The sequence below is a fragment of the Stegostoma tigrinum genome, chromosome 5, assembly GCF_030684315.1.
Source record: "Stegostoma tigrinum isolate sSteTig4 chromosome 5, sSteTig4.hap1, whole genome shotgun sequence".
In the NCBI taxonomy this organism is placed as follows: domain Eukaryota; kingdom Metazoa; phylum Chordata; class Chondrichthyes; order Orectolobiformes; family Stegostomatidae; genus Stegostoma; species Stegostoma tigrinum.
In genome coordinates this window covers 7243722-7257894 of record NC_081358.1, presented here as the reverse complement: position 1 = coordinate 7257894, position 14173 = coordinate 7243722, and the positions used below count along the sequence as shown (strand labels likewise).

General features: G+C 38.2%; 1 protein-coding gene across 21 annotated transcripts in view; it reads left to right on the top strand.

Annotated features, from left to right (window-relative positions):
• Positions 1 to 12383, top strand: part of LOC125451860 (cAMP-regulated phosphoprotein 21-like) — a 405355-nt gene extending 392972 nt beyond the window's left edge. For all 21 annotated transcript variants that reach the window (XM_048529526.1, XM_059645782.1, XM_059645784.1 and 18 more), the window contains 2 exons: positions 5555 to 5706; positions 11616 to 12383. In XM_048529526.1, coding sequence (XP_048385483.1) covers positions 5555 to 5706; positions 11616 to 11873 — 410 coding nt within the window. In that variant the 3' untranslated portion in view covers positions 11874 to 12383. The remainder of the gene's footprint in view (positions 1 to 5554; positions 5707 to 11615) is intronic.
• Positions 12384 to 14173: the final 1790 nt, after the last annotated feature.

The following is a 14173-nucleotide window of genomic DNA, read 5'->3' as shown; positions in this document are numbered from 1 at the left end:
GTGAAATCTAGGGGGAAATCACAAAACTTTTCCTTGACATCAAGATTATTGATTTTTCATTCTCTCCATATTTCCCCGACTTTCCTGACATTGCTGTACCAGACAGCCTCTGGTGCAATGTTATTTCAATTGGCACACAAGACTGCAGAAACTGAATCTGACCTGAGCTTAATACAATAATCTTCTGTGCTAAATTGGCTAACTTCTAGCAAGTTGTCCTGAAAGTAAAGCACAAATGAATGGAAATCTGTTATCGCAAATCCAAAAGAGAGGATGCACAAAGGTAAAAGTGTTATAAATTAAGAAAGAACCTTGACATCCTAATAATGCGCTTCAGACCGAATCCATGGTGATTTTATTGGAATATAACGTGAGATTTGAACACATCGAAGTCCGAAAGGTCATGAAAAGGATTTTTTTGTACACTGGCATCAGCTCAATGTGAACAAAAGTGATATTAAGTTTAAACATGGATAGCACAGTATTTACGTAGAGTTATTTCTGTGGTTAACATTTTACCGAGGAAGTCTGTCACCTGTCTGATACTCCTAACATAAGGCCTTCATCCCCGCCGAAGGCCCCATTCAACTGCTCCAACTGCCCTGTTCACTGCATGACCTCATCATGAGCCTCTGGAGCTCCCAGCGCAAATGCTCGACTTGAACTCCTTATTATTGCCACTTGCTGCTGGAGGTGTTATACTCTTGTGAAAGTAATTCACATTCAATGCACAATTGCAGCTTAAGGAAAACTTTGATGCTTGTTGAGCCCATGTTAAATAACTGCTAATAAATAAAGGTGCAACCTTATAGAATTAAACAAGAGAAATAAAAAGAGGAGCCATGATGCTTGCTGTACAGAATGGCCCATTAAACCATTCAAAGCATCTTCCACGTGGCTTCTCAAGAGACCTTGTGTTGGTTTTTATAGGTAATCTATATACAGTCTAATCAAAGATGAGGATATTACTTGAGCAAAAGTTTTTTGTTCCATTTTATTAGGTTGTTGTTCTCTCTTAGTATTCAATTGCAGCTGTGTTCAGACTTATCATCTGGTGTCATGAAAAGCAACTCATAATGGACTTTTTTGCAAAATGTCTTTTTAGCTCGACATATTATAATCAGTTCTGTTAGATGTGACCATTCAATAACTTTGCAAATTTGTTCAGAAATTCCACTGAGATATTTATTTTGAATGAATATATGTTGCATATTAAATGTTTCAGTTCAGCATCTTGCAAATAAACACTTTATCAGCTACTGCAGACAGTACACTACACATTGCTACTTGTAAATGAAGAAGATTGGCTTCTTTAACAAGAGAGGTGCATGCTATTCATGCACGGTATGGGGTAGTTATCCATTCCTACACTTTGTGATGAGTTGTGGCTGTGTGCAACATTGACATAATTGCATTGCTGTTGAAGTGTGCATCAGCCAACGTATGGGACTATCTTCAGAGTGCAGGCAAAATGGTGAACTGGGCCAATGTGCAGATTTCGCCCAAATTTATACAAAGCAGCACTTAATTTAATAGCAGAGGAAATAATGTTGAAGATGGACAAGATTTTGGTTGCTTTACCAACTGCCGCTTTATACATCTCACTCAAGATGGAAATTAGAGACATGGAAATATACAATGAATAAATAGTTGGATAACATTATAAAGAGCAGCCATGATAGCTACCAACACAGTACAATTTAGGTTTGATATGGACAAAGATAAAGCTGTTCTATTAAAATAAACAGTTTTGGAATAGGTGAAGGCAGATCCTCTTAAAAGAAGGCGGGATCTGGTTGAAGTAGACTGGGAACAGCAACTTGTGGGAAACTCTACAGCAGATCAGACAGGTGGGGGTGCAGGTGGAAAACTTGAAAAAGTAAGTACGGTGAGTACATGCCCAATATTGTTCCTTCAGGGCTGTAATGTAGGAGCAACAAACCCAGAGAACCCTGTCTGTCTTTGACATATTGGAGACTGATAAAGAAAGTAAATACAGGATTCAGGGTAACTTTGTAAGTTGGATCTAAAATTGGCTTAGTGATGCGAGACCGAGGGTGGTGGCAGAAGTCTGTTTGTATTATTGGATGCCACTGTTCAGTGACATACCATTGGTATCAGTGCTGGGTCCCTTACTGTGATGAGAATTTGTGGGAATTGATATGTAACACTGCAGATGACACAAAGATTTGTTCAGTGGTCATTAGTGAGAGTGTTTGGTTACAGGAAGATAGAGAAGGTTTGATCAGATGGGCAGATCATTGGCAGAAGGAATCTAATGCTGACAAGTGTGAGGTGATACATTTTGGAAGAAGTAATAAGTACTCAACAAATGACAGGAAACTAGAAAGCTCAGAGGAACGGACATCTTGGGGGTGTTGGTCCCAGATCCTTGAAGGTGAGAGGATAGGTTAATAGGATAGTTAAGAAGGCATCTTATCTTGCATTTGTCAGTCATAATAAGGATTATAAGAGAATGGAGGTTATGTTGGAGATGTATAAAACTTTGGCTAGTTCACAGCGGAGCATTGTGTATAGTTCAGCTTGCCTCACTATTGGAAGCATGTGATGCAGAGGAGCTTCATCAGGTTTTGGCTATGAAGAGAGGTAGGAAAGACTCAGGATGTTTTCCTTAGAGTAGAGAAGACTGAGGGGAACCTAATGCATATAAGAGGCATGGACAAGGTGCACAGAGGCAGTTACTTCAGGCCAATGTCAAAGGAAGCATAATTTTCAGGTGAAAGGTAGGGGAATTTGAGGAAAGGTCTGTTTAACCAGAGAATGGTGGGACTGCCGTATCTAAGGAAGCATAACTTTCAGGTGAAAGGTAGGGGAATTTGAGGAAAGGTCTGTTTAACCAGAGAATGGTGGGACTGCCATATCTAAGGAAGCATAATTTTCAGGTGAAAGGTAGGGGAATTTGAGGAAAGGTCTGTTTAACCAGAAAATGGTGGGACTGCCGTATCTAAGGAAGCATAATTTTCAGGTGAAAGGTAGGGGAATTTGAGGAAAGGTCTGTTTAACCAGAAAATGGTGGGACTGCCGTATCTAAGGAAGCATAATTTTCGGGTGAAAGGTAGGGGAATTTGAGGAAAGGTCTGTTTAACCAGAGAATGGTGGGACTGCCGTATCTAAGGAAGCATAACTTTCAGGTGAAAGGTAGGGGAATTTGAGGAAAGGTCTGTTTAACCAGAGAATGGTGGGACTGCCATATCTAAGGAAGCATAATTTTCAGGTGAAAGGTAGGGGAATTTGAGGAAAGGTCTGTTTAACCAGAAAATGGTGGGACTGCCGTATCTAAGGAAGCATAATTTTCAGGTGAAAGGTAGGGGAATTTGAGGAAAGGTCTGTTTAACCAGAAAATGGTGGGACTGCCGTATCTAAGGAAGCATAATTTTCGGGTGAAAGGTAGGGGAATTTGAGGAAAGGTCTGTTTAACCAGGGAATGGTGGGACTGCCATATCTAGGTACAGGTGAGGAACCTCACAATCTTCAAAAAGTACATGGATGAGTAGTTGATATATCATAACATTTCAGACAATGGGTTAAGTGCTAGAAATTAGTTTAGACAGGTTGGTGCAGACTCTATCTGCCCCTCTCTCTCTTTCTCAATGTTCAATAAATGTTTAAAATTGTGCATTTCCTAAGACAGATATTATGTTTGGACAGATATAAATTGTCAAGATTGTAGTAAAACTCTTCAGGAAGCTGGTAAATTAGCAACACAAGAGTGCACAATGTGGATTATCACTAGAAGAATGAAAGGGAATGTTTAAAGTCAAGCAGTCATGGTAATGAGCATAGTTTTAGTAAACAATCCATAAGATTCATAATCAGGAATGTAGCATGGAGATTTAATGGGCTGATTACCTTCTTTACCATTCATTGTGATGAGATCAGTAAGATAGGGAAATTAGCTGTTCATTCAAATTTTTAGCAGGAAATTCATATTTTACTATATTCTGTTTGTTGCTTAATGGTATTGATGTAATTATACATTTTAGAAAAATAAAGTCTTTTGATTAAAAAAAAGTCAGCACCCATCATTTCTTTCATGTTCTTGTTGTTAAAGGTTTGCGATGACATGTGTGTGCATGTACAATTCTGGAGTGTGTCATAGCAGATGGCATATTAATGAAGATGTTAGCATGTGTGTCAGACTGTATACCAGAGGTCATGCAGAGTAACCAGATTATGATGTCAGTCTGTTGGTAATACTGATGTGAAACCATGGCTGCTATTTTGGAGCACAAGACTTTGGTTAATAAATCTCTTAACGATGTATGACAGAACATGTGTCCAGCAACAGTTGGACAGCCTGTTATCTCTATGTAAAGGATCGTCAGCTGATTGAGTCCTGTAGCCAGTTGCTACTTTTGTACGAATGGTAATTTTTGAATTTGTCAAACTAACTTACATCAATAAAGAGTGGTCAGGCAGGTCCAAAAGGACTTTGTCTTGATTTCAAGGCTTCTGTATGTTAAATTAAGTGCGAGCCTTCTGAAAAAGAGGTAATGCAGAGGTCATGCTGGCATTCCAGTTGGCAACTGAGATCCCATTACTTCTGCCACACTCTACCAACCTCTATTTTCAAGAGGATTCCCATCACCTGCTCCAGCTATAATACAGATGCAGATTGGTTTTAAGTGTGATTTTAAGTGTGATGGACTATCTTTAACTCGTTCTAGTGCTTCACAATTCTCGGCTCCTTGCTGAGGTATACAATTATATTCCCCTGTGTAGTTCGCATTTGTTCCACGCATTTCACCATACTCATGAACAGCAGCACAAAATGAACTTCCTGCCTATATCATAGGCATGGAATAATCATACATCACAAACCTCAGAAGCCATTTTCGGATGCTGCCCAATTAAGCCCCTTCGAAACTATATTGTTGAGACAAAATCCTGGAACTGCCTTCCTCCACCACTGTGAGAGTGTACCTTCCACAGTGTCTCAGGATGTCAGCTCACCGCTCCCTTCTCCAGGGCAAATACTGACGAACAATACATGTTATCCTAGCCAGCCACACACACACACGACATAAAAATAAAGTAAAATGAGGTCCTAGTTTCCAAATGTATAAAGTAATCCACACCAGAGAATCTGTGACTAAATCGCTCAAGGATATTCGATCAACAAATTTAAATTTGGAATGTTCGACAAGTGGGCATTGGAAGGTCTGCCAAAGGCTTTACCACATTTAAGAGGATTATTTTAAAATGTCATTAACTTTAATCTCAATCAGGGAGGATGACTCTGCATGTGGTGTTAACGGGTTAATGAGGGGTACATATTTCAAACTATAATTGTCTTTAGCAGAGTTATTTTGAGTTCAAAGCATCTTGAATGCACCATTACTGTTTTAATTGCAGTTATCATCAGACAGTTTGATTACACTGCAGTTGCTTTTTCCATTTCTTTACACAAAAGCCTTTTAGTTGTCAGGTAAAATAATATATACATTTGATTCCAGTGCTGCAGCTTATAAAAAGTCGTGGTAGACAAGGTTGAGTTCAACGATAAGCACTGTAATCAATTTTCTCTTTCCAGGTTTTCAGGCTGTGTTGCCTAATCAGCAGCAAGGGTTCCAAGGTCTGATGGGAGTGCAGCAGTCATCACAGAGTCAGAACCTGTTGAATAACCAGCAGGGAAATCAGGTGCAGGGGCTGATGGTCCCATATCCAGCCATGTCTTCTTACCAAGTAGGTTATCACTCACAACCTTGATGCCTTTCTTTTGCTCCTCCAACTTGAGGATGTTTTCTGTTTGTTTAGAGAGTTAAAAAGCTACACAAATAAGACGTGCCATAGTGGGGCTCGTGTAATTATTAGTTGAACGAGTAATATGTAACATGTTGCATATTGTGAAGGTCCAATACTAATAGCCAAGCTTACAATGTGGGACTTCTGTCGTACAGTAGTAATGGAATAAAGAGCAGCAGTAGGTCGTTCAGCCAAAAGATCTCATCTTAGGCTGAGCTACACTGTCCTGCACGCTTCCAAAACTTCATTAATCCATTAAAGTTCATTAATCCATTTTGGTTATCAGTCTATCACCTTCTTCATCTTATCCAGTGTCCTGGATAGTGAATTCCATAGATTCACAACCCAGTCAGAAAAGATTTTGCTCCTCATCTCTGCAGAATTCCACCTGTTATAGAGAAGTAACATCTCCGAACAGGTTAATTAAAAATATTCACAAAGTAAGCTTATGTTTTGTCCTTCTGCAGAAAATAACTGTTGCCCTGTAATAATTGCTTTGTTGTGATTATTAATGCTCAATCTACTGTTAAAAAAAGCAGCTATGATAACCCCTGTTACATTCTGTTGAATGAATGCCCTAAATCTAAGCACTGCCAATTTACCTTGGTAAATGTTATTGAGGATGAATATAATGTCTAATACCGAATTAAATCTCTAAACAAGACCTATTTACTAATTCCTAAACATTGTTTTACTTTTGATTTGGTGAAAAATACTTGTCTTGGTTTCATTATTCCTATATATTTTCTATATTTTCTCTTTTGAAGACGCATGCAACCTCTAAGTTACTGACATTAAAGTAACGAGAATTTTTGGCAGTTTTTCTGGTCATTATGTAGTTGATTTCTGCATAAACATGTGTAGCATGACCTTAATGTAAGTGTTGGTATACCAAAAAGATTTATTTCCAGATAGCAAACCGCTCAAAATGGTATCTGACAAAAGTATTAAAAAAATGTGGAAGTTGATTGCCAAATGAGGTACTTTGTCAACATTAGGAATCTGCTAAGCTCTGGTTATTGCAATTTTATCAGAAACTTTGCTAATAAAACTTGGGCTTACCCCACTGCCTGTAAGGTTTTAGTCAAAAAATACATTTGCTAATCAGATTAAACCTTCTAATCCACAAATCTAACCCCTTTTGTATGCCTATGTTATGTTGCTCAGGTTTAATAATGACCTTTTAGCTTTTGGTTGAGATTTTCCCTTCCATGGAGCTGGACAGAAGGGGAAATCATTTGCCCTTAGCAGAAATTCATCCCCTTCTTGCCAGCTCACAATTTAAGTTCTGGGCAGAAAGATCTATCGGTGATAATAAAATGTGAGGCTGGATGAACACAGCAGGCCAAGCAGCATCTCAGGAGCACAAAAGCTGACGTTTTGAGCCTAGACCCTTCATCAGAGAGGAACACAGCAGGCCAAGCAGCATCTCAGGAGCACAAAAGCTGATGTTTTGAGCCTAGACCCTTCATCAGAGAGCATCTGCAGTTCCCATTATCTCAGATCTATCGGTGATCTTCCTGAACTGCCATCAATGAATGTTAGGGGTCAATAAATGGACATTTAAGACACTCAAACTCATCACATCCTGATCACCTACCTCTCCAATGGGTAATAAGTTGTTGACTTTGTTTTATGGCTGAGAAACCATAAAGACCTGGGATCAGAGGGGGCCTCTGATGGTCCCAATCTGGGGGAAACAGAGGCCTGAATGTAAGAGCAACTTGCTCTTGCCTCCAAACCCTGAACTCCTGTCTCTAAATGATCGCAGCCTGGTAAAAAGAGTATTAAAAATATACTTAACTTCTTCCTAACGGACCCCCAAGGAGTAAGCTTCTATTGACAGGCTTTAAGACCCAGAAGCTACTGGCCTCTGACTGCCTGGTGAGCTGGGTTGCTAGTCTCCACCCAGGCTCATCTATCAACATATAATGAGCTGATTGGTGGGCAATTGATGAGTTTTCATCAGTGGGGGTGGCATGTTAGTCACCACGTAATTGCTCACCCCCAAACTTGAACAAAAAAAGCAAGAGCATTCCGCACTGATCAATGTACTTACAGATCTAATAATTCATAGCAACAAGACAGAAAAATATTCATTCCAGAATCATAGCTTAAAATGATGAAGTGCTTTTGCCTAAGAAAAAAGGCCCTTTTTTTGGAAAGTTTTGTGTAAAACTGTGCAAGCAACATAACTTGTTGATGAAAGAGTCTTCTGTAGACGGTCATAATAAGCTGTTATATGTATATGATGTATACTATATCCAGAGTAATCCTCAAATTCAGATATCCATATAGAACTAGAATCTATGGGAGAATTCCCCAGATTTATAAAGTTCAAAAACTTCTAAAGACAGATATTTGAATTGCCTTGATGAAGAATATTACTTGGCATGATTATAATTAGAGATTTATATTAGTGTCTCCCTTTTTCATTAACACTTTGCCAATGCATAATTTAATTAGCACATTGAAGAAAGGTCCTCTATCCTAACTAATTTATGACATGATCAACTTGTCCAAAATCAGGGATTGATTTTCAACTTGTCACCTGGACATAAAATTGCTGGGATGGATTAGCTACCGCGCATGGAAACAAGATTGTTGTCATTTCTATTAATAATTGAGAGGTGTGTATAAAGGGATGTTAATTGCAACAGCAGTTTCATTACCAACGTCCCACCTCACCGAGGAGCTATTTGAGAGTTTCGAGTTTAGCCTTCAGTTGTTATACTTTTATTTTAGGTTTAACAATTTTAATTACTGGAGAACATAAAGCAAGAAATCCTTATTTCTCAAATGGGAAAAAAAAACTCTTTCTTGCTTCATGCCTAAACTAACAACTTTATATTCTGCTCGGCCTATGTTTCAAATTATTGCAAAATGCAATAGAGTTAGGGTTAGCGTTAGGGTTAGCTTTAGGGTTATAGTTATGGTTAGGGTGAGGGTTAGGGTTATGGGCTAGGGTGAGGGTTAGGGTTAGGGTTATGGTTAATGTTAAGGTTAGGGTTAGGGTTATGGTTAGGGTAAGTTGTGGCATGGTTAGGGTTAGGGTTAGGGTTATGGTTAGCATTAGGGTTAGGGTTAGGGTTAGCGATATGGTTAACATTAGGGTTATTGTTAGCTTTAGGGTTAGGGTTAGGGTTATGGTTAGCATTAGGGTTAGCGATAGGGTTAGGGTTAGGGTTAGCGATAGGGTTAGCAATAGGGTCAGGGTTATGGTTAGCTTTAGGGTTATGGTTAGGGTTAGGGTTATGGGTTAGGGTTAGGGTAAGTTGTGGCGTGGTTAGGGTTAGGGTTAGGGTTAGTGATATGGTTAGTGATAGGGTTCGGGTTACGGTTAGCTTTAGGGTTAGGGTTAGGGTTATGGTTAGGGTTATGGTTAACCTTAGGGTTAGGGTAAGTTGTGGTGTGGTTAGGGTTACGGTAAGTTGTGGTGTGCTGTCTGAGTTTTCCCTGGATACTGGATTTTTATCTTTGGGATGAGTAATAGGTATTCGGGAATTTCCTGGTGCAGCATTCCCACCTCGGGACCAAATGCAGGATTTTTGTTCTGGAAGAGCGGGTGAAAGCCAGAGTTAGGTAACCCATCCCCAGAAACAGTTCTTGGCATACACAGGGACTGTCAGGAACTGAGCCAATCTTATTTAAAAGATGCACCTCAACACTCAAGAATTTAATCAGTGAAACAAAGAACACAGCTATCAAACATCACACTTCCTCAAACATCCCACACACTTCCTGTGCCCTGTAACTCTCCCCATTGTCCCTCATAACGTCCATGCCAAGCCTTTTCAATGTTTCACTATAGAACCAATGAATACTTTAATAACAACAGTAAATGTGAAAAGAAGCTTTTTTTTAAATGGAAACATTAATTCCTAACATCCAACTTTTTCAAAAAATAAGCTGTTTTACTATTGGCTTGTAAAAATATCAATCATCTGGATGTTTGAAGAATCAAGAAGAGAAATGACAAGCACCCGAAACTTCTTTATCCATTTAATAAAGATTGTTCAATTGACAGAATAGATCAAACAGCAAAAGATGTGAACCAAGCAATGCTTTCACAAGCGGGCAGTCAATGCGACTGTCTAATGTGTGTCTGATCTTTCACCCAAGCCTCACGAGCATTATCAGCATTGGTTACTATAAAAGTATGAGGGGTATTGAGTGAGGGTGGAAGGGCATAGATTGGTGTGTGGGGCACAGGTAAAATTTTTGAACTTCTGTTTTCAGCAGTTCCCTCATTCAGGCAATGGATCATACACCTCTGAGGGACTAGGGACTCATGAGCAGTGAGTCCTTTAAATCCCAGGCTTGCTGCCACAAAAATTGTTGAGGGCTGGAATATTCATAATCCTGATGTGGAGCCAGTTGCGTCAGTGGTGCACAGTGTGGGCTTGCAACCCACCACACCCCACACCGTTAACCCACACTCATGAAAACTGACGATACTGGAGACAGATCCAAGAAGGCCAGAATCAAGACCCATCTTTATTTCTACACTGTCGTTAAATTCCTGATGAAAATCCAGTCAATTAGCTGTGAAGTTGTCAGTGCTGGATCACTGTAAATAGACTTCAAAAAGATTAGCATCCATATGTCTTGCAGTCCCTTCTGTAATGCTCTTAGAAGTACAAGAGACAGTTTTAACTAAACTTGTAATTTAGCAAATGGATGTGATTGTATGTAATGCCGTCTTTACAACACCCCTCCACAACCCCCCAAATTCTGGTCCCCCATGGAGTATATCCCTTGCAGGTTAAGTTAAAATTATTTTGATTATTTCTGATTTTGTATTCCTTCCTAATCACACAGTATCTTTAATTAAGTTAAAGATGACAAGACTATTAGATTATAAGGCTATTTTTCTGTACAACAAAGAATTTCTTAGAGGTAGCCACTATGAAACATGTATACGTTAACAGTCACCAGACCATTTTAGACACTGTGACAAGGTTTGAAATTAATGTTTTATTTCATATTCTTTTCTGAGGCTGTGCTAAACACTTTAATTCCCATCATCAAACTGTATGTGTTAACATCCTGTTATCATCCATAAAAATGTTTCATCTAAATTGAGTTTCAACCACAAATAATTGTCTCAGCATCAGCAGAATAATTATCTTATGGCTTCCATTTTGACACATAACAAAGCACATTTTCAGTCAAGTTTTTATTTTGGAATAACATGACATATAGAAAACATTTCTGAAGAAGGGTCTAGGCCTGAAACGTCAGCCTTCCTGCCCCTCTGATGCTGCTTGGTCTGCTGTGTTCATCCAGCTCTACACCTTGCTATATGGAAAACAATTTCTGTTTCCATCATGCAAAGGCAAAGAGGTACTCAGGACATGTCATTATAAAATGTCGTATAATGCTGAAGAATGTATTGATGCAATTATCTGCTACTTTATCACTTCAGTTTTGTTAAAACTGCTCCATCAGCAATCAGACTAATAACCGTAGTGCCAAATATCTGAATTCTTGCAGAAAGCAAGACAATCAATAATATATGGGCCTTTAACTAGAAATTTTTGAATAACCTTAATAAGAATAAGACTTTAACTTATGCCAGAGAGAGTTAAATGAATGTCTTTGAAACAGGAGCGGCAACAGCTCATGTTTTATTCCCCTGCATTGTGAGGTAATGAGACGACTTTAGTCTAGGCAAGCTGAGAATGTCAGTGAAATCCTTTGAGGAAAGTAAGATTAATGAGCCTTATATCATTCATTGTTAATTCTAGATCTATTGAAAATCAAAAACATTATTATGTGTTTAAGTGTATTGTGCATTCATATTAAATACAAGAACACTTCTGATTTATTTCATATTTTTTTGTTAGGTGCCAATGACCCAGGGTTCTCAAGGGATGTCTCAACAATCTTATCCACAAGCTATCATGCTACCCAACCAGTCAGGTCAAGGAACACTTCCAACCACTGGAATGCCTGTCTATTGTAATGTTATACCTCCTTCTCCACAAAACAACTTAAGGTTGGTAGCACCCCACTGCCCTACCAATAATGTACCAGTGATCCCTGCTAACTGCAGAACAAACTGTACTAGTATTAGCAACACTGGATGGCAGGTCAAATATTGACACTGGCTCTGTGTGAATAAAATAATGTCAAAATGCATTTTTGGACATAGTAACTATGGCCTTCACAGAAAAATGGAACATCAACTGAAGAAATAGAGTATTGTGTTCTCAGTCGATCACTGCTGGTATTCTGTTTCAAAAAAAATACAATTCTGAAAATGTTTGCTGGTTTCTGGTGCATTTTAGTCATGTCCTTGCTAGGTATGCCTTTGTAGCTTAGCTGAGTGACATGGATTATCTGAGGTCAGACCTCTCCCTACCACTGAGCACCACTGTGTAGATTGTAATACCCCAATACTGATTAGTTTTGTACTTCGTGTTGAGTTTGTGAAGCTGAAAAGTATTACAATTATTATAATAAAATACACATTGTACCAAAGCTGAAATGGAAAGAATAGCTGTATGGAAGGAATAATTTATATACACTAGAGTTTTTTTATGGATATAAACTGTATTGTAGTGTTTAATCACAATAAAACTATTTGACCTCATGGATAAAGGTCACATTTCTACCATGTGAGTTGTCTCTTCTCTTGATACTATAATTTGTTGAGTACCAGTTTAAGTATTTTTGACAGTAGCTCAAACTTTGTTCACAAAGCAACTGCTAACTCATTTTGTACTGAAACCTCAACTGTTACTGAACTAACACTGAAACTGCAAACCTGTTTACACTGCAATTACTGTACTGCAAAATTATATGTCTCATGCTTCCAGTTTTAAGTCAATTGTGCATCAAAATAAATAGTTGCAAGACTGATTAGATAGACTAATTTTCTCCACCTGTAAGACATGTTATTGAATGCAAGCTAAATTTAATGAGCCCCATACAAACAAAATATGAAAAATACTTAATGTGAATGTTGCATTAAGAAGATTGGTATTTTTTTAATATAATGAGTAAATATCTTGGAACACAATGATATTGTAATAATGCTAATGCAACTTGTGTGATGTGATTTAACTTTTCAATTGAGAGCAAAGATTATCGTGTTAGAAATTGTTGCAAATGCTTGCTGAACTTTCTATTGTTTCAGAAAGTTTTACTGTGATCCATCCAAGGGCACATTTGTTCGTCGGCAAAATCTCTTAAGCTTTCCTAATTGTTCTAAGTGATCCAATTGATTTAGCCCGAAAGTTCAAATTGTGTTATTTTGAGCTACAACTGGACAACATATTTAAACAGAGATCGTAGGAACTGCAGATGCTGGAGAATTTGAGATACCAAGGTGTAGAGCTGGATGAACACAGCAGGCCAAGCAGCATCAGAGGAGCAGGAAGGCCGACATTTCGGGCCTAGACCCTTCATTTTTGAAGAAGGTTCTAGGCCGAAGTGTCAGCTTCCCGGCTTCTCTGAAGCTGCTTGGTCTGCTGTGTTCATCCGGCTCTACACCTTGGTATAACATATTTAAACATTTGTTTTAGTTTCTAAGGAGTAAGCAAGAGGTGGTAGACAATTGCAATTTTTTGAGAAGCTTCTATAGAAATTTCAACCAGCTGGTCTCCATGTAGGGATGATTGTGTGACAGATTGAACTGCCCCAACTGAATCTATGTTAATCACAGTCTGCTTTTTGGACAGATCTCTTTGGATTTCTCAAAGCTTGTCTCCAAGGGAAAGTAACAAATGCTGTTTCACTTCAATATTTGTTTGCTAAGAATTGAAATCCAAGTTAAAATGCATAATTTAGTTTTCAACAATTGCCCCATCTTATTTTGCATACAGTTAAAATTCATAATTTGAAAACTTCTTTTTAGCCATTGTATTTTGGATCATTTATTGTGGTAGGAGGAGACACAAGGAAAAATTGGAAGAACCCATTACAATTTTGTTTTAAATGTTAAAATGTTTTTGTCTACTTCATATTACAACATTAAAATTATTTAATTTGGAATAACTGAAAATTGTAAAATTTGAATTGGAATCAAAAGTAATGTACATATTTTTTCTGTTCTAAGTTTTATGTTAGCAAATTTGAAATGAACGGAACATCAGATGTAAGCAATATATTAATGGAACATTGCATCCATACAATGGTAGGGGGTGGAGAATGATACAGGGTTACTCTATTTACCATTTATAGATAATACACATGTAAACAAGCCCAAAATGACACATTTTCCAAATATCCATGAGTGTACTGGCCACAAGCAATATCTGAATATAGACTAGGATCATAGTTTCAAACTAATTGACCTCAAACCTTTTGGATGTTGAGGTCAGTTTGAAAATCCCTTTGCTCCCATTGATACATTGACATTGATTAGACAGCAGCAAAAATCAGGAGTTAAATCTGATGA